This window comes from Poecilia mexicana, unplaced genomic scaffold, assembly GCF_051168715.1.
Source record: "Poecilia mexicana isolate PSO_F unplaced genomic scaffold, ASM5116871v1 scaffold_2, whole genome shotgun sequence".
NCBI classification, from domain to species: domain Eukaryota; kingdom Metazoa; phylum Chordata; class Actinopteri; order Cyprinodontiformes; family Poeciliidae; genus Poecilia; species Poecilia mexicana.
This window is the reverse complement of record NW_028263371.1, coordinates 6,474,692-6,496,382: the sequence shown is the minus strand read 5'-3', so window position 1 is coordinate 6,496,382 and position 21,691 is coordinate 6,474,692. Positions and strand designations below refer to the sequence as shown.

The window sequence follows — 21,691 nt, the reverse complement described above, 5'->3', positions numbered from 1 at the left end:
GAGCCGCTGACGCTACGGTATCGGGACCTGAAGGACACAGCTAATCTCCTCCAGCTGTTTTCGTGCACAAGCACTTTAATGGCTGCGGCTGTGGACTTCTCTTCAGAATTTACAAGTACGCCGAAGTTCATTAGCTAAATATTTTCACTTAATTTTGCAAGGTCAAGTCCTCCCATGTGGGAGTCCAGATGCATTTCTTTGTAACTCGTTATACGACCGAGCTACGGAGATCTCTAAGATAACTTTTCAGCATCCCCAAAAAATGTTGTTTAGACCCAGAAGGTAAATAAGCAGCTCATGTCAAGTCAGTTGATTTAAGTTTCTTTGAAATGGTTCACGGGCAAATTGTACTTGATTTTCATGTTATGGGTGAAAATAATGGTAGTTTTTTGAGGGTTTTTTCCCAAAAAAATATTAGCAGTTTATTTGTGAGACTCATGGACACTGTGTTCAAACCTAATTAAAAGAACAAATACAAACAAAACCCAACAGAGTGCCCCCTCAAGGAATCTTGATCAAAATGCAAACTTCACACATAGAACTTCTTTTTAATTTAAGCTTTATTTAGACAGTTTTTTCTTTTTCAAAAGAATCTGTTACTAATTCTTGTATGTCTAGTATCTGCACTACAGCCATATTCTGTTGTTGAGTTTGTTGCTGGCATATCAGTCATTGAAAAGTGAATGCATAGGCTCTTTGGTGGAAAAAAAACTGAAATAATTTGGTCAAAGTTAATTGGCAACAGATATAATGTAGTGAACTAACATCATGCGATATTATGGACCAATAATGTAAAATATGGTAACGGCAAACGCTCTCACTGCAAACGGAAAATCTGACCAAGTATTTTTTGTCTAGTTTCTAGCACAAATATCTTAGTTCCATGTTAATTCAGGTGTACTAACTTAAAAAGTAGCTCATCAACAATATGCTTTACGTTTAAGTAAATAATCCCTTCGTTAATGAAAAACTATTAGCTCTATTGTCAGATTATTTCACTTGTAATATGAGGAAATTGTTTTGCTATAAATAAATAAATAAATAAATAAATAAATAAATGTATCTGCCAATGGAAGTAGTACTTTTTTTTAAATCAATATTGAGGAATTATTTACTTCAAAACAAGCTGCTATGTTTTGCTGAAAACAGTTTTGTCTTATTTCAAGTGTAATAAGATATTTGCATTAGAAACTAGAGAAAAAATACTTAAGATTTGATGTTTTTGCTGCGCTCTGCGCTCCCTTCGGCAAACTGTTTAATAATAATCAGCTCCCAAGTTTGTTTTCTGTCTATGAATCTAAAATTGATACATGCATCCACTTTAATCTTCACCTCACATGAGGATAAACTTTTCCATTCCACCGACTTTTTCTTTTTAAGCTCGTATTACAGAAATATGGCTTCATTTTATTTACAGTGCGCAAAATTTAACATAATATGGTTCTTTTTTCTTTCTCAGATTTTCTTTTTACTCATTTCCTCTTTGTGAGAAAGTGTTTGAGAAGCACAAGTGAGACAGGCCATCATTACAGACTGTAGTCCAGAGCTGGCAGCTCTCCTTTTAGGGCAGAAGGCATGAAGACAAAAACAAGGCAGAGAAATTAAAGGCAAAGAAAAAAAAAAACCCTACAGTGGGCATGGACACTATGTAGTTGCTGATCCTTTGTGAATTTCCTCTCCTCTCTTAGAGATGACCATCATGCTGTCTAAAATACCCCCCAAAAACACATTATGCTTGTTTTCTCTTCTCCTATTTTCTGCCTCACTTTCTTCCTTATCCTTCTCCAGCTTTTTCAGTTCGTCTTTGTTGATCTTGTCTCCAGGCAGTTTACTGGAGAGATTCAGTGTACGCTTCACTTCTGCAACTCTAAGGCCCGCTGTTGATCTGTGTGAAAGTAGGAGTGTTCGATTAGCAGTCGAATGAAGGCGCGCTGCTGAATTATTTAACTACTGTCTGCTTGAACCAATACTTAAAAACCGGTGTGCAAAAAACAACAAAAAAAACAAACAAAAACAGGAATGGACAGAAATTGGGGTACTTATATGCTTTATGTGATGGAACAAACTTCCAAAAAGGGTTCGTGTTTTTCTCCTTTTAGCCGATTGCAAATGTAGACTTTTATCGGTGTGCTAGCTGATAGCAGCTGACTAAGGGAGCAGTGAAGCTTGTCATGCAAGTCTTTGCACTCACACGTGTCACAGTATGCCAAACATTTATAAGATCGGAAGTCTTTAATTAGAAATGCATGAGCTCAGATATGCAGCTCATTGTGATTCAAAACCATCGATTGCATTGTGCGTGAAACCAAACGCGCGCCTCTCGTTTCCAGAGGTTCTTGAGGTACAGTTTGATCAGCAGAGGTTGGAAAAACAAGCGTTTCATCTCCAGTCTGACTATTTCATCACTCTTCAGCCCAGAGCTGCTGCAGCGGTGGCGGCGTGGGGAAGATCACGTTGGCAAGTATCTGAGCGGGCTCCTCGAGAACCAACACTGCATCATAAAGGCTTACAGATGTAAACAGTATGAGGACACTGAACCCAAGCAAAATTACATAAATCCAACTCTCTGAAAGTATTTCATCTCCCAAATCTGTAGCATGAGGCTTTGTGTACATGTTTGCTGTAAGTTGTTTATCCGCAGAGTTGCACTGCAGCTCTGATGTCGAGCTCTTTTCCCAGCCAGATGGCGTTTTTTTATTCAGTAGCCCTTAGTATTTCTCAAGCCTCTCATGTTTCTTCTTGATGTTGCGGTTTGCTGGGAGTGCAACATAAATACTATCACCATGGAGTACTTTCTCCTCTATGCCAGAAGTGAAAAACTTTAAGTAAGATTGTGCAATCTGTGGCATGCTAGGAGTATTACTAGAGTTTTCCAAAACTACATATCACTCTAGCTATAAAGTCCTTCCACTACTCCCTGCAGCTCAAACAATAGACTATGAAATACTTCAGTTACTTCACAAGTACCTTGAACTGCTTTGCACCAAAATACATTAACGATCTGTTGTTGTATATTCTTTCAGACTTCTCAGGTATTCTGGTTCTGTTCTGAACCCAACATGGAGAAGCAACATTCAGTTTCTCTGCTCCTCTAATCTGGAACGAACTTCCAGCAAACTGCAAAGCTGCCAAAACACTGAGTTCCTTAAAAAAAGGATAAAAATCTGTTTATAGTTACGCTAGAGCTAAAATAAATGGAACATTGAAACTCTAGTCATCGATAAAGAGGATTATTCTTGATGATAAATGGACTGAACTTGTAAATTGTTTTTGCAGTCATTTTGACCGTTCAGCAGCTCTTTATACTAGAACCATATTCACTCATTCACGCACATTTCTACACCAATGCAGACCACTTTGGGTGGCGTTCCTTGCCCAGGGCCTTATCGACATGTGACTGGAGGAAGCTGGAATCGAACCTACAGCTTTCCAATTGCAAGATACTCTACCCACTGATCCACAGTTGCTACGTGTGCTACACAAATGAACTCCTGTCGCCCAGATTGTATATTCATAAAACTGCACATGCAATGGGAACGGCAAATGGCCTTATGTAATAATAACCTGTGGGTTACACTGACATTTTGTTATACAAATGAACTTGACCGAAACCAGTGGTCTCAAACGGCGTTTCTCGAAGACCAATGTCTTGCAACTTTTAGACATGTCCCTTGTCCTACACTTGAATTAAATGGCTAATCTGCCTCACTAGCATGCAGTCAAGCTCCACAGAGCTAATAGTGGGGCCAGGTGTGCTGAAGCAGAGAGACATCTAAAAGTTGCAGGACACTGTGTCTTGAGGACTGGAGTTTGAGACCACTGCCTTAAACCTTTGGCTTCACGATGAGAGGAAAATATAATATTGAGTTATGATCGTTGAATATTGTGGTGATTATGCTTTTTTTTTTTCTATCGTATCATTGCCTGCTCCACTCCCCTTGTGAATTACAGTTGTGGTGGCCATCAAACTGACATTGGAATAAGTGTTTTCAATACAATGTATTGTATTTAAAAGCTTATTCATCTTATCTCGTGAACTTTACTCTGACACACTTGATACATATCCAACTGCTCATTTTCTGAGAATCTGCACTAAAAGTATAATCTGTGTTTGGTCTTTTCTTTTCTGCGTTTAGAACCTGCTGTCGGAGAAGGTTGAGCAGATGATGGAGTGGTCTTCTCGGCGCTCAGTCATCCGCATGAACGGAGACAAGTTCCGTCGTTTTGTCAAGGCCCCGCCCAGGAACTACTCCGTTATCGTCATGTTCACCGCCCTGCAGCCTCAGAGGCAGTGTTCGGTCTGCAGGTACACTACCACCACAGCAATAACTGTCATATCCCCTATCATCTACCACACACACACGCACATACGCACACGCACACACACACACACACACACACACACATCTGGCCTAGAAATCTGTTGATGTTTGGCTCACCCCTGTCGCCCAGATTGTATATTCATAAAACTGCACATGCAATGGGAACGGCAAATGGCCTTATGTAATAATAACCTGTGGGTTACACTGACATTTTGTTCAAAAATACTCCAGCTAGTCACACTGCCAGTGGGACATGAATAAATTCCACAAAATAAGACCATTGAGACAAAGTTACCCACTTACTTACAGAGAGACTTGGAAACGCTTGTAACACCATCTTTAAATGTGCAATATTTAAAAGTATATAAGTTTTATATTTAGTTTAAGATGATTTTGCCTCTTACTTTACAAATTAACTTTGAGTCACAAGGTAGAGACAGTAGTTCATTCTCCTTCATTCCTTTGGTTTAGAAAAACCAGCTGATATAATATATGTAGAATATAAACCTTCCAGTCGACCCACTATTTTATATCAATATTATATTAAAAAAAAGACGACTACAGATTTGAACTGGAAACCATGTTGCTCTTAATGCAACTTCACTTCAGCACAATGGACAGTACCTGGAGCGGCGACGGCTCTGGAGCTGTCCGTTGTTCTGAAAGCAGCTGCAAGTCACCACTGCTGCTTTTTTTTTTTTTGGATCTCCATGTTTGCTAGCTATACAATTCCATAAATATATATGCTGAAATCCATCTTAATCACAGCATACAACAACATGACTGGAGTCTAATCAAAGAAAATCTCTGTCAACACCACAGTGTGTCTTTCTATCATCGTAAGGACTTTGCATTGACTTCCCTTCCTTTTTCATTTATTTCTGTAGCCTAACCCTTCCCTAAACCTAAACATTACCAGTTCATGTCTCAACCGAACCTAAACTCAATTCACACCTTAAAGTCCTAAAATTAACTCCACATGCAGAAACAGCACCACATAGGAGTAGTCAGTTCCCACAGTGAGGTATTAGTTGGAAAAATTGTCTTTACTATGTAGCAGATACAAGGCTACACACACACACACACACACACACACACACGCACACACACACCCCCCCACACACACACACACACACACACACACACACACACACAGTGTGTTGTATTTCCATCAAACTGACTTTATATTCACTTCCTTTCATTTTAGTGACTGCATTTACGCTCAACCATTACCAGTCTAATCCTAACTTTAACTTAAACTCACTTCACACCAAACCTCTAAACTTAAATAGTGGAGCACAGTAGAAGTGAATGAAAGTGTGAATTAGGACAAGATGCTGACTTTCCACAAATGGCCTCCCTTTGTTGGTGAAAGTGGAGAAAGTGCTCCTCCATATGTTTGACACACCCACAGCCCAGAGTTTATGTGTCTGCATTGGGGGAAAGCATTTCGAGCAAACATGGGAACAGCTGATGGTCAGAGTTGAACCTGACCTGCAAAGATTATCACATTATTTTAGGCGACTTTTAAACACAAACACCTGAGAAATGTCTTACTAATACGAGCAGGATTTTAATACGGTTTTCTAGTATAAATAACTATTAAGAGTACAGCCTATTTGGCATTTTCCTGGGGAAAACAAGAGCATCTCCATATAGTCATGATGAAAACTTGATTTGAAAGTTGGCTACAAACCTAAGTTCTCTTGAAAACAACTTCTGATATTGCAGAGTTTGCATCTACACACAGGTATCTCTTGCAAACCTTTTCATTTTCACACCTGACACTTGATAAACTGGAATATCTGTCTCACTTGGCAAACAGCTTTAAAAAAAAGACCTTTAAACGCACATCTTGCTTTGCCTGTGATCTTTGCACAGTGGGGCAGTAAAATGACTCAATAACTTGGCTCATAACATGTTGTTTTTCTAGTGATTCCACTTAATTGTTTGTCTACAAAGCTAACAGCGTTGTTCTCCTGCTTCATAAACTTGGTGCCGCAGTAGATAATGACGAGTGCTACGGTAGCTCACAGTGTAGCGCTCTACCACAAGGCTGCTGGTTAAGCACTGAAGTTGTCAGATCAAACAAACATGGAGCCGGAGCAGCCAGTAGAGATGGACTTTTAATGTGAACAAGTTGTTTAAAATGTAAAAGTAGGTCGAGAAAACTCATAGGCATTGGAAGAAATTCACAAATGCTGCTTAATTCTGTATTGTACAGAAGATTTTAATTATTAATTGAATGATTCCATCTTTTCCTTGTCATCAAAATTAGGGATGCACTGACATGACTATTTGGGCCGATATCAGATGCAAGTGTCGCTGTTTTGGCGAAAAACCGATATTTTACCAATATTTTAGATGTTATATACAATTTAGCCTGATGGAAAATGTAATAAAAATCAAAAGATACAGCTATTTTTAGCTTGTTTGAAGCAATAAAACTAATGCAATTTCAGATAGAAATAAACCCATGCAAACAAACAGAGCAGATAAAACTGGAAGAGAAGTGTACATAGAATAAAAAGTTATTGGACAGGAGAAAACATAAAAATGACAGATGGCTCAATTAAGATCCTGTCAAAGGTTTTGAAATAGCTTACACAATCTGGGAGATGTGGGGGGGAAGCAGAAAACAATCTGAATAGAGCAAAACGTGTAAAAATAGCCAAAAAGTCAGAGTTGAACAATGACCAGTCCCAGAGCGACCAAAGAACCCACGAGAAAGGAGGAAAGTGGGATGTAGAAGTCAGTTTGCTAAAGATCATGTTGGGTGAAGAGGTGCCACATTTTGTGAACTGATGAAAGCCAGTTTGTTGCTTCTGCATTTAGATCCACAGTTTTGCTACGTGACCCCCAGATGTTCAAGTCAAATCAAAGTACACTGTGAAACACGGTGACTCGGGCGTCATGGTGTGGGGATTTTATTATGCCATTGTATCAAAACCTGTCCATCACCAACAGAAATGGTTGTGTTGCCCAATGTAGAAACATTTGCACGTTCTATTACAAATGAAAAATCTTAAAGCAATGTTCCCAATATTTTTCTGTATTATTGATGTAAAGATGTCATGAGGATATTTAGCTTTTGCTTTTTGCTCTTAAAACACATCGCTGTTATTTTGAACACGACTGTACATATAGCCATACCCTGAAGGTAGGTCTTTAAAGTATTTTGAAACAAGAAAATATTACTTTACGATCCACCCTGCAGTAAAGCTCCTGCTTATTCATCTAGGAGAAATCCACCTTTGCCACTAAAGCTCAAACTCTGTTGTATTGTCAGGATGTCTGGCTCAGGTCGAGTGAACATGACAAACACTGACAATTTCATCTGGGAGTCAGAAGCCATGATGCACACTCGTGTTTTACTGTAATGTAAACTTGGGCAGCGGCGTTCGACTATTTAGTGTAAACCTTATATTTGACCACATCGGCGTCTCCAAGGAGACATTAAACCACTTTCTGAAATGAGTACCGTCCTTGTCCATTTTGACCTGATTCCTCACTCTAATCAGCCAGTCTTTTGCCTCATCAGTCTCTTGATTATGTAAGGTATTAATCATGAATCATATGATTCATCAAAATGTCAGCTCTTATTTGACTCCAGAAAGGTATGACTGACTTGCACGTTGCTAAACAATGTTGTTTCACAAAGCCTTCACAAATCCATTTAAACATTTTAAGAATAACTATTTTTATAAGCAATTACTGCATTGCCAAATCTGGCTTATCACATTTTGTGTTTTCATTTTTATGTATTTATTTGTAAGCTTCCATGTGGTTCAAACATACATAACTGGGCACAGATATTATAAGTTTATACGTCTTTCTGATGCTTTTCAGTCATGATTTCTTTTAGTTGCTACATGAACTATTCATATTTATTGAGTGATGGAAATAAAAAATGAAATTAAATGAAATAACTGAATACATTGTATAGAAATCTTGAATGTTGTCAACAAAATAGTGTTTTGAAACCTTAATTTTTAATGGCAACTGCAGAGACAAATACAAAACCGCACCTAAAAATAACTCCGTCAAACAAGTAACGCCTTTCTGTTCTGGCATACTTTGCCCACATTTAAATTGGATGTTATGCTTGCATTTTGTGTAAGTCCTCCCCATAACTATGTATGAAAATTATAACCATTGTTAGCAGCTTGTCTTAAGGTAAGGAACTTCTTTAGTCTACAGTGCAGAAGTGTAGAAAATAACCCAAGCAAATCTGGTGTAAAATATGGAGTGGCATTTTATTGAACACGGTTCAAGAACTTCTTATTTTTGAGCACATATTTGTATCATAACCCTCTGTTCTCAATATGAGTTGCATCTTGTCATGGAGTCGGTTTAGACCGTTGTTCATCTTTGTGTAGACTCATTGAATTTCCCCTTAACCTTTCACACCAAAAGAAGTTATTTATGTCTGATCCAACACATTCCTTTTGCGTACACACTCTTGTTGCTTTTGTCATACATGAAACATGAATGAAATGTCGTTCAGGTGCTATTTAGTTCGCTGTATTTCCAATTCCTTAGATGTAGCTAAACATAAAAACTAATACTGCTGCAGTAAAAACCCATTAGCAATCTGAGCGGTTAGTTTTTTTTTCTCACGTCCAGTTTCGGCATGTCGGGCGTGCCGTATGGATGACAGCATGTGCCAGGGAAGTTTTGCTCATCAAAGTAGATGCCCCATTGTACCCTGTTAGCTTTGTTGACTTCGATGTAGAAACTTGGATTCGTATGAGTTTCAGTCATTTGGAGTGTGAGCGTGTGCGTGCCTGTTTGAGTTTGTCACCTAGAGGTGCAACCTGGCACCAAGTGTTGCAATGTTTTCTTCCTTTCTCACCACTGTAAGAAAAGCACATGGTAGGTGACCCGAGCCACTGAGATGTTATAACTCAAAACACACCTGGCGATACTAATGAAACCCTCGGTTTTCAAATGGGTGTCCTTTATAAAAGCTCCATTCAAGGGATTGAAACATTTTAGTAGTAATCATTAAAAGTAGAATTTGGCGTTGAATTCGGGTAAAATGCTTGTAATATCAGCTCTCACCCTGCCAGCCTGAGTTCTGCCTGGATTTATTCAGATGTTTTTATGATCGACGCCACAAAGCGACTCCCCTACCATTAACAGCAGCTATAGCAATACAACATCACCACTCATGTTTCCTGATGGACGACTTCCCACTCAGTAGAACCTTCAGAGGACATGACCATACTGAGGTGGTTTCAGCATTTAGAAAAGATGTTTCTGAGACAGAGTGGGACTCTACTGGCAAAGATGCATAGTGTGTGTCTTGGTTCCGTTCTCTTTTTCTCTTAGTTTTTAATTTTCTGATTATGTTTGTGTGCTAATTTTGTGCATCTGTAAACATGGCCGATGACAATAGAGCATGGTGCAGGAAAGTGAGATGAAAACAGGTCCTGTGAAAACGTTAAGAGATAAAAGGGAAATTATTGAGCTGATTGTAAACGAAGCATAATAAATGCAATACCTTCTTCTACCAACATTGCAAAGCAGGTTTCTATACATGTCATGTTTAAAGATTTACAATCTTGTAGGGGATCCGTTGTAGAAAACTGGCCACATTTAATCCATTATTCACAAAATGCCATATAAGAGAGTATCACCTTGAAAATAAGCTTTTGAAAAATTAAGCCAGCGTCTAGGATCATAACTATTATGAAAAATTACTTGGGTAGCTGTGATTGTCCTGTTTTTGTTTTATAGACAAGCGAATGAAGAATACCAGGTCCTGGCAAACTCCTGGCGTTATTCATCTACATTTTCCAACAAGCTCTTCTTCACGGTTGTGGACTACGATGAAGGAGCCGACGTCTTCCAACAGGTAGGCAGTCCGTGTCGCAACCTTGAAGTCTTTCCATCCAAAAGACATTTTAACAGCACAAATAGTATTTATTTATTTTTAAACCAGTACTGTTACTTTTTTAAATTACCTATTTTTTTTAAATTAGATCTCAAACTTTTACTAAAGTTATATACACCTCTATTCAGAGAAATTTGGTGACATGTTTCTGTTTTTTGTTTTGTAGTTTCATTAGCTTTGAGCTCATGTGTTGTGATCACTTATGGATTATATTTCTGAAACATATATTTTTGGTTTTATTTGGTCACCTAAGATGATTTTCTTTTACAATTTAATTATTTTTACCCACTACACCTCAACACCAAGACCTTTCTGAGCCATAGTGGCGCCTGACCACGAGTCGACATAGAAGGCCTAAGATTTCTTCACTGGAAAGCTGCATTATCTGGATTGTGTGGTTAAACGGTGGAAACGATGTTAACAGCTCCCCCCCCCCCCCCCCGTCATTGGCATAAACAAAATACTGATTAGCAAATCCATTTTACAGCTGGCAGCAGCACTTTAGCGTCATGAAACACCTGCAGAATGCTGGTAATGTAGAAGAGTGAGCGTTGACAGCTTTGCTCTGACTGTGAGGAAATCATCACCAAGTCTGCTGTTCACATTTGGGTTTTTTTTTTTCTTCTTCTTTCTTATAAGTTGAAGTTTATTTGCATTAATTTCTCAGAGTGTATTTGGGCCAATTAGTGATGGTTTAAATGAAGAAGAGGCAAAACCAAAATATTTATGAATGTGACGTTACACATATACACATAGTTTGGTGAAAAATGTTGCTTTGTCAAACCAACAAGTTGTTGAATGTGTAAACAAAACCAGATTATTTCAATCAATGCAACACTTGTCTCTACCATCATTTGCTTGACAAAAATAATGCATGACAGATTTACGTTTGACAAATTGATTCTCACAATCGGAGGCTTATGTCCTTTCTTTTTCAGTTGAACATGAACAGCGCTCCAACTTTCATGCATTTCCCTGCAAAGGGAAAACCCAAGAGGGCCGATACGTTTGACCTGCAGAGAATCGGCTTCGCCTCAGAGCAGCTGGCCAAGTGGATCGCCGATCGCACAGACGTTCAGGTACAGCCTGGTAAACTACCGATGCAGACGAATGTGCATTTGCAAGAAACCAAGATTTAATTTGGATGAAATATGGCCAGATCCACTTTTTTTTTTTTTTTTAATGTGGTACAGTTACAATTTCTCCATCTGCTGCCGTTTTAAAGTGCAAGTTTACGTCAATACTACGAGGTTTTCTTTTTAAGATTTCCCATTGCCTTGGTGTGTTGAGGGTCAAAGCACTGCAGGCAATCTTTTTTTTTCTTTTTTTTTTGTTATGGTTCACTGTCAGCCTCAAACTCAAGCCCAAATGTAAGTTCTGCTGGGAAATGCAACTTCAGTTGAAAATCTCTGTATTGCTTTATAAAATAAAAAAAAAGCGTTTTAACTAACTCTACACATACAATCAGACCAACACAGTCTGATTTATTGGTGCTGTTTACCAAAATTTAATTCATGGGTTTTATACTCAGAATGGAAGGGTTTAGGCATCTTTATTTTCATATTACATGTAATTGAATAAATTACCATAATCATGAATAAAATTATAATCTGATTAGGAAACTTTACTTTGTCATAAATATAGGTGGGAGAATTTAATAGGATGTGCAAAAGCATCAAAAAAAGATTATGTTCAAGCTTTCTTCCAAACATTTTGCTTCTATTTATAATCCTGCCATTTAAGTACATCATTTTTAATGACTGCTTCTTCATATGATGAACTTATGTACAGTTATTGCATAAGTTGGGAAGCATAAAAGTTAGTTTTGCCAAAATAACATTTTATGCACAATAAAGTTTTTCATCTTGCTCTGCATACCACTATTATTTGAGAGACATTATTTTTGTGAGTTGCTGTGCTTTTAAAAATCATAAATTCTTGCCACATGCATCACTGGAATTCATTTCAGAATTTAATTTACGTTTTCAAGGTTGAAACTTGTGCTTTACTCTGGATTTGTACAAAGAGAATATTTGGTTCAGGTTTCAAATGCTCTTGTAGCACTTATTTGAGGCCTTTTTTCTTTGTTGTATTGATTTGCTGATCTCTTATCTCCCTCTTAGATTCGTGTCTTCCGTCCTCCAAATTATTCCGGGACTATTGCTTTGGCTCTTTTGGTGTCTCTGGTTGGAGGTTTGCTGTATCTGAGGAGAAACAACTTAGAATTCATATATAACAAGACTGGATGGGCCATGGCTGCTTTGGTATGATAACTGAATACACACACACACACACACACACCAACTTTAGTGTTAAAACCTTCTAATCCTCAAAGGGAAAGTTACGGTATACAATGAAATATGTATTTTTTTTAAATAAATGAAGAAGCACAATACTATTTTATAATAATACTATTTTCAATTTTATGAAAAATGAAGGACTTTTTAGATGTATTTATGTTTAAACTCCATCCTTTGTCTTTGATGTAGCACATGACTTTATTTTTTTTTTTAAATGTCAAAATCACTTGGGTTTTTGAGATACTGACAGAACCTAAAAATTAATCGTTCAGTTTTCTAGACTGAGTTTTAATTGGACATCATGGTGTGATAAGACATCAAAGATCACAAACTGTGTAAAATAATTTCCTTCAGATCTTACAAGTTTAAGCATTAACCATCTTACAACAGAGCTGATCTCAGTTCATCAAGATTTTATGTTTTGTGTGACACAATTAGACAATTACTGAAAAAACAAGGTGTGAAATATGTGGAATTTTAAATTGAAAATTGTGTTGGAACATTTTTTTTAAATAATGACATTGCCTTATTTTATGTATTTAGTTAAAATTCTCATTACTGCCTCCCCTCAGACTTCAGCTCTCTCAATTTCTGTGTATTTCTTCTTCTTGTTGTTTTCTCTCTGTAACAGTGTGTGGTTTTTGCAATGACATCTGGACAGATGTGGAATCACATTCGAGGTCCTCCCTACGCCCACAAAAATCCACAGAACGGACAAGTGGTATGAAACACAAACATTTATGTTTATGTCCCTCCATGTTTTAAAAAATATAATATGTCAACCTTCTTCCTCAACTTAACCTTTCTCTGGTACTCTGATCTGTTTCTTTGTCTTTTTAAAATGTTTGTTTATACTTTGTGACATTTTAATGTTTCTCTGTTTTTACATTTTTGTTTCGGTCCATTTTGTCCGCCGCATTTTTTATTTTATTTTTAGATAAATGCTTCTTACTGACGATGCATGTGCAAGCCGTCACATAGGTGCGAATTGGCTGGTCATCATTTAAGTTTGTTCACTCATGTGTGAAATTAAAAGGAAAATCTGTTGAAAACTGAAGAAAATGATTATGTGGAGAGAAGTTGATACAAAAAAAATGAAAGGATCTTGAGGATGGATGTTGAAGGAGTAATGAGTGGGATGTTTGAAAAGAAAAAAAAAAAAAAAACCCACAATAGATGGTACTTTAGAAGCGCAACTAAAAAGATATTGCTTCAAATGCCATCCAGACATTTGTATGCACACATGCACAAAAACTCTTCCACCATCAGTCAGGGACAAGGTCAAATACACAAGTGAGCTGTGAGGTTTTTGTGGACACACTTGATCAATTTCACACAGAAACAGGGGGAAAAATCTACTATTGAAAGGCAGCAGAGCTCTGCACAAACACACAGTGGAGAGACGTCCACACAGACTCCCACAGAGTAATAAAAACACATGTTTCGACCCCCCTCCCCTCTTCACTTTTTCCATTCCACCACTTCTTTCTTGCTCGGTGTAAAAGGCGGTCTGTTTATCAGAGGATGTTACCTCTGTCATTTTTCAAACTTTTTGATGATAGGCTACACAGTCATCCAGTGCGGCTTTTAATTTAGCCTTCACCGGTTCTTCTCGCTGTCATTTCTGCAGCCAAGCCCGGCTCTTTGCTACTTTCCCTCTGAGCCGGATTTGTTTTTGCCCAGATGAGCTTCTGCACTTCAAAGTGAAAGTAAATGTGACCAAAACCCTAAATCCACATTTAATCACTTAAGTGCAAATAAAAATAGTTTTTTTTTTCTTTTCTGCAGCTGTTACTTCATAAAGATAAAATTCATTCATCTTCACTGCAACTTAAACTCTCGTTACATGTGTTGCACTTTGAGTTGAGTGATATGGATTTAAAGTTTTATCACGATATTTTGTAGTACTGTTGTGATAATAATAAAACAACTATTTATTACTCTGTGTTTCTACAACTGTATGATGGCAAACTCAAGTACTGCTCTTGAGAAACACACCCATTGATATGATTTTTTTTATAGGACACCAGTAACCGACAGAAGTATGATTTGTACCACTAAACTGCACATAGTAACTGCATTTAATTATATTTTCAAATGTAATGACACTATCATTGAACAAACAAATGGAAAAAATACTAAAACTATCAATCCAGACGATGCGTAAATCAACATTCTTATCATGATGAATGATAAACGGTATGATAAATGCACACTATTCAAATAAGTGAAACCAAATGTTGCCACAGCAGATTCATAAGGTAAGAATAGAGCCTAGAGAGATTGAAAATATTCCTTTTGTTTACAATGTATTCTCTAAATCCCTAGTTACACAATGGTGACAAATCCCACATGCTTAATAATCCTTGTTACGTTGTGAATTTTGCTTTTCCTTTCTTTGCTCGTTCCCTGACTCCGTCATTCTCTGTTCATTTATTCTCCATTTCCAGTCCATCTTTTGCATCTCTGACTATTCACACATTATGCAGCAGTTCTTAAGCTGAAGTGTGTTTTTTGTATATAGCTAATCTGAATAATTCCTTCTTGCCTGTCTGTCCTTTTTTATTTTAATACCATGTTCTACCCTTTAGATGACTGAACACGGTGATGATGGCAGCATTAAAGCTTAGTCAAGTGTTAAGACGGGCTTTTGGATATAAGCAGAAATTAATTCAGCAGTTTTAAAAACTGGAGCTATGGGCATATTTTTTAAATGCATTGGTCAGCAGGTCATAAAAGATTTCCTACCAAGCAGGCATAAACTATTTTTATTTTTTCAGATAGGTTCAGAAACGGCTGCATCAGTGTACGATTACATAAGAACAGAGGAGAACTTAAAGCACGCTGTTTGCACTTTGCAGCTACTACGGAAATGCATAACCAAAGTGTTTTCTGTTGGAAATTTGCCTTTATTGTACAATCTTTCATTCTTATTTTTGTTTTTCTTTGCTTACTTTGAACATGCTTATTTTTATTTGCCTTTAACTTGTTGCTGGCACATTGAATTTCCCCAGAGTTTCTATTTTTATTGAGGGGGGAAAAAACTTGCTGAATGCCTGATGGCGTCACTACAGTGTGAATGTTTCACAGTTAATTAGAATATTATCAAAGCTAATTTATTCTGTAATTCTTTTCAGAAAGTGAAACGCGTACAGTTGAAACCAGAAGTTTACATACACAAAAATAAATGCAACTTTTTTTTCTCACTGTCTGAAGATGAATCAGACCAAGCGTCTCTTGTTTTAGGTCGGTCAGAATTACTAACTTAATTTCAAATGCCACAAAAATTGAGAGACTGTGTCAGATTTATTTATCTGTAAAACTCTCAGCATTAGTTTCAGCTGTCCATGCTTTATTTCTTGTAAGCGCAGCAGTCTTGATGACATGGAGCACAGCGACACGATGCATGCTAACCCTCTACATTTGACGTTCTTGAGCTAACAGACTGAAATAGTTATGGATTAGCCACATTGGATCCGTTCTCTCTCATTCTGTGTGTTGTGACAGTGAATGGCTTCATAGCCGCTGTGCTCACCATATTGAATAGATACCCATCTTCTCCTTTTTCTACTCCTCCCTCGCCTTTTTTTTATATAACTTTCTCTCATCCCCCTTCTCTAATCCCTTCATCTTCCCAGACAGTGTAATTCCTTTAAAATGATGAGCGAGCGAAGCCAGGTAGACTCCATTGAAAGGATTTGTCAACTGACAAATGGCACAACAAAGTAGATGGAGCTGCTGTGCGTCACACTGTGCAGCCACGAAATACCGCTTGCTCATTTTTTTTTTTTTTTTTTCCCTTTTTTTGTGCTTATACCCTCACAAAATGGGACATGGTGGAGGTTAGCTTTAACAAAGCTATACACAAATTTGACAGGCACAAATTTGTTACACAGTCAGCAGCACTTGTACACTCCCTGGGAGGAAGCGGTTGTGTGTTCTCTATTTGAGCTTCACAAACTAATGACTCCAAAAAAGATGTTTTTGTCACATCCCTTTGAACACTGCGACGCGGCTAATGACGGCACGAACTCGAGAGTAAGACGAAAAGAACGACAGAGGTTGAAGAAACGTGTGTGAGGCCAGGGACGGCTGCAGGATGTCATCGGAACACGAACCCAATCACATCCCCAACGCTCAAAACCAGCTCAGAGCATCCCGGCCCGCACCAATATGTGGCGTGATGCGCATGGCACACAAACACGGCGCAGCTGACCCACACAAGACCAAACGCGCACAATGCGACGCAGAAACGCACATAGCATACACAGCACACACATGCCTACATAGCATATTTGTTACACGTTAGACTGAATAATAAAAAAGGCAAAGAGAACGAAAGCCCAACTTTAGGCAGGATCACTTCCTATTGTCTGACATCCAGAAGAGAAATAGGTGAAGTGGCAGCATTTGCTTCATTTCTGCTCTTTTTATCAAGTGTTTTGTCGAGATTTAAAGCTGCAGTTTTTAAGTTTTACAGAACATGATTTTTTACATGTGTTAAAATGATTCATTATTATGTTGTGACAGCATAATGAGAGATAATCTGTGAAAAAATTTAGCTCTTTTGCCTTTTTCCGGTGCTCCAAGTACCAACTGTAGAAATACAATGTTCAGTCAGAAACAACCAGTCAAAGCTAGGAGGAGGCTTACAGCTCTGTCAATCACCCCCGTGAATGCGCCACTCACACTCTCGCCCTTTCTTTCTGCAATGCTACAGCTAGTTTACCGCAACATGGCCTGCAATGAATGATGAGGCCAGTTAGCATGGTTATAAATAATGCCAGATGAACTGTTTTCTCCTGAAACAGTGAGTGTTTTATTCTTCCATTAGAACATTGAGCAGCATGTACACAAACACTATTGACAGCTCTAGGACACTCCTCCTGGCTCTGGTTGGTTGCTTTTGACTGTTAGTGATGTATTTTTGCAAACCACAAGATGAGGTGGAGAAGCTTGATCTTTTTTTTCCCAAAGATTATCCATCTCACACCATTTAATCACACGGTGTCAGTTTTAGCAAATATGGAGAAAACGTGTTGTAAAGGTTGCATATCGCAGCTATAGCTGTTTAAAAGTCTGTTTATTCATTTTCAGTTAGTTTCAACGTGCAGCCACATTTAGCTTATGAAAGAAACACTAGCTAGCAAACTGCGGTCACCCCCACAGACGCACACAGATGTATTGACACATAAAACTACTTTTCATTTCTTTTTCCACAATTTTGCTAATATGGGGTTAAGAAAAGTCAAACGTCAAATAATTCTAATTAAACTTTTGGGGTTTTTTTAAATGCAAAGGAAAATCCTCAAGCTATGCACGATGTGGACATTTGCTGCCTGCAGAAAAGCTCTGCCTGCTTTTTTCTTTCTTTTTATAGTTAGTGGGTGCGTTCCGGTGTGTACTTCCTCAGCCAGCTGACATTAGATTTTCGTCAAGTTTTGCCGTGTCTGCAGCAAAACATATTCAGCGTCGTAATTTCCAATCACATGCTTACCATTCTACGGATCATTTTTGGTGTAAGCTGCACTGACTGTAGCTGATCCAAACTGCAGCCCTTCTAGACGGCAGAGTTCTCGTTAAGCAGAGCTTAAACCTCAAGAGTCGCAATTAAAAATGTTGGTCGTGGATGGAGAGGACTTTACAGTGCAAATTGTGCTGTGGTAGTCGGTTTCAACACATTTAAATGTTGGTGTTACAATTCAGCTCAGCTCTGAATTATTGGGGTGAATAATGATGAGAACCAGATGGTAAAACCCGACTGGATTTAACCCCGTTTATTGAGTTTGCTGAAGAGATTAAATAAATGGAGACGAACATGGCCGCTTTGCTGCAATCTGGAAAAAGGAGCATTAACTCAATAATAGCAAATAGACTCGTCACTACTGGTTAGAGAAACAGGACTAAACCTGAACTGAGGTACATTCATGGTGTAGTTTACAGGTATCTACTTATTTAAAAAGGATCCTATAAAAAAGGTTAGATGAACATATTACTTTACATAAATAATACCTGATTATGTCAGAACATTGAGTGCAGAGGAACAATATTGTAAGTTACTGTTAAATTGAGGGCTTGTGTATAAATCTGTGTGGGTATAATTACAGTACATTTAGTACTCAATGCAAATTCATTTTGATTTTGTCTCAGGAATAATTGATTACTAGTAATATTATTCTAGTCTGATCATATAAAAGTGTACCCTCATAAATTGTATGATCAAAATTTAATTAATTTCACTGGTGGTAAAAACAACAAAAACATTCATAATGGTGACCTATTTAAACTGCTACTTCACATAGTCACAATCATTCATAATATTGATAATGACTTGCAGGGATTTTAAAAAAGTAATTAGATAATTATTTAATTTATTAAAACATCTTTTTTTTTTTTCTTTTACATTAAATATCATTCTGCACAGTCATGGCCAACACTGACTTTCCAGTGAGACAGAGTTCTTTTGCAAAAACATCCTGTTGAGAATACATAATTCTGTATTTTTCCTTCTATCTCTTTTAGCCATTTGTAAAGCTAAAGCTAAAGGAAATGACATGTTAGGAAACACACTCAAAGCTAAGGGTTAAAGGGTATGAACCACTAGGGAACGTCCTGTTTAGGGCGTAGCTCGGATAGAGGCTAACAAAAGTAATGGAAAACTTTGTCTGTTAGCTCCTAATGGTAGCATTAGAAATGGACCAGCTGGATTTTAGTATTAATAAATGAATTCATGAATTCAACTCACTGACTCTTCTTCAACTTCATACATCAAAAACTCAGCATGGAGAACAGATAAATTCTCCACAATCCTTAAAGTACTGAGTGCTGGATGTGGAGGTCACACAACGGTAGCTGTTTTCATGGTAGGTTGTAACCCTATATGGGTTTTCAGAGCCAAATTATAATCTTCCAAAAATAGTGAGAGTTAATGTGTTCACAGGTTTTTCTGTTTTCATGAACTTCTGTCAAAAAAATTGAACTTTGCCATTTTGATCACAGCACTTGTATTGCTGGTCTACAAGCCCCATTTACCGTCCCACTCAGGACTACTGCATTTATACTTTTCACAGTGATTGTTATTGCAATAATTGTGAGGTGAGTCAACTTTAACAAAAGTTAAAAAATGTTTGTGTTTTGAACACTAACTCTTTCTTAATTCCACCGATAAGAAAGGCCTTAACGCTTAATTCATCATAACAACCTTTTAATTAAAATGGCATTAAGCCACCACTCCAGCTAGACTGGATGCAGTCCAAAAAACTAAATTAGTAGTATAACTAAGCCTGCTGAGGAAATGGAAGTTATCTCATTTTGATGATTGACGTCTCCTCAAAAGAAATATGGATAAGAGAAAAAAACACTTCAGACTGCTTTAACTGACTCCAGAGTAATTAAGCTGAAATCTCAATGGAGTGTGTAAACACCACATTGCATAAATATCGAGAAGATGATGAAATTGTGAAACATAAACCTGTGACTAAAGTAGATCTTATTTACTTAAGACTCAGTGAACCAACTACTATTTCCTTTATTTTTTTAGAAGTGATAGATACATGGGTTATCTTTTTGTTGTAAATCTGAGGATCAGCTTTGCTTTAGGTTTTATCATAGCTGACACTCTTGTCCTCAACAACTTGAAAAAAACCCAGTTCCTATCATAATAGCAGTTTGAACACAGCCATTATAAATCACCTCCTGGTGTAAATTATACACCTGTTTTCACTTCGTATCTCTTCTATATGGTATTTACCTTCTTCTCACTGTTTTTTTCCCCCTGTTTTGTTGATTTTTCCATTTATCATCTTCCCTGTCTGAGTGCCTCCTGACCTTTATCAGCCCAAAACACATCCAAAGCACAGATTCAGGCACACACTGTATACACAAATACACCATAGCGGATGGAAAAGGGATAAATTTGGCTAATTGTAAAGGTTATCGGCCCACACTGATTATGGGTTGACATTATTATGGTTTGCCTTTATATATTTATATATATATATATATATATATATATATATATATATATATATATATATCAACAAAAAGAGGAAAAAAAGGGGGGTAAAATCGCGCTTATTGCTCACACATTGTCAGCTTCTACTTGTCAAATGGAAGCATGTAATCGATATTATTTGTTGGAGCTTCTGCTTTTGTCTTTGCATATTTTCTTTGAATTTGTCGTATTGTGGAAGTCCTTGACAATCACTTGCGGGCCTTGTTACATGGCTTTAGCCTTACTTATTTAAAAGCTTTTTCTAAAATAAAATTAAAAAACACTTTAGAGAAGCCTCTTATTTTCTATTAAATATTGAAAATTTGGTTTCTAGTGTACTTCCTATTAAAAAAAAAAATCTAAATTTTTGGAGTCCATGTTCTCAAAAAGAGAGAGAAAAGAGCATGGACACAAATTTACAATGTGCCGCTCTGTTCGCTGAAAAAACGTATTCTTCACATTTTTATTTTAGAAACCTACTAATGAAAATGTACTGATGCATATTTCCCTCACAGCGGGGGGATTGGTGTTAGATTTCTTATGCTAGCTTGGGTCTTGATTGAACTGAGCTCTTGGAATACTAATCATGTTCACAACAACCTCATCACAAAACCGCACAGCTGACGGCGTTTTCTCTGGGTTGCAAACAAATCCACACATTTTACCAGTGTGCTTGACATGTGTGAACTAAAATTTTTAAAGAAATTTAAAACATTTTTCATGCAACTTTTCAATTTATTTTAACACTGGGTGGTTTTAGACATTTGTTAAACCCAATTAACTCAATTGCTCTTGCTCAAAATCTAAAGGAAGAAAAAGAAGCTAATCCATCAAATTAATTGGAGTGGATGTAAGATGCAATTGTACCTGACAGGTCTCCAGTATAGATCTACTTAATGCCTTAAAGCAATTCTCAGCCAGTTTAAAATGAAGAGGAGGCAGGTTTCCGTTTACTTAGAAACATACAGTTACTGTACGAAAGTAGCAAGAAAATGATGGTTCATATTGTTCTGTTTTTAATAAAACGGTGACTTTAAGATAAAACAAAAAAAAAAACAACAGATTAAATTAGCAAATACAGATCCAAATGGTGACATGCTTATGAATATTATGTGGAATATATTTTACGCTATTCTAAAGGGGCAGTATTACTTTTAGGTCTGTCACAATAAACAAT

At 37.3% G+C, this 21,691-nt stretch overlaps 1 protein-coding gene across 1 annotated transcript in view; it reads left to right on the top strand.

Annotated features, from left to right (window-relative positions):
- Positions 1-21,691, top strand: part of LOC106909072 (dolichyl-diphosphooligosaccharide--protein glycosyltransferase subunit TUSC3) — a 64,747-nt gene that overhangs the window by 25,471 nt on the left and 17,585 nt on the right. The window contains exons 2-6 of the mRNA XM_088009818.1: positions 4,137-4,306; positions 10,065-10,182; positions 11,160-11,300; positions 12,345-12,485; positions 13,153-13,242. Of these exons, the coding sequence (XP_087865944.1) occupies positions 4,137-4,306; positions 10,065-10,182; positions 11,160-11,300; positions 12,345-12,485; positions 13,153-13,242 (660 nt within the window). The remainder of the gene's footprint in view (positions 1-4,136; positions 4,307-10,064; positions 10,183-11,159; positions 11,301-12,344; positions 12,486-13,152; positions 13,243-21,691) is intronic.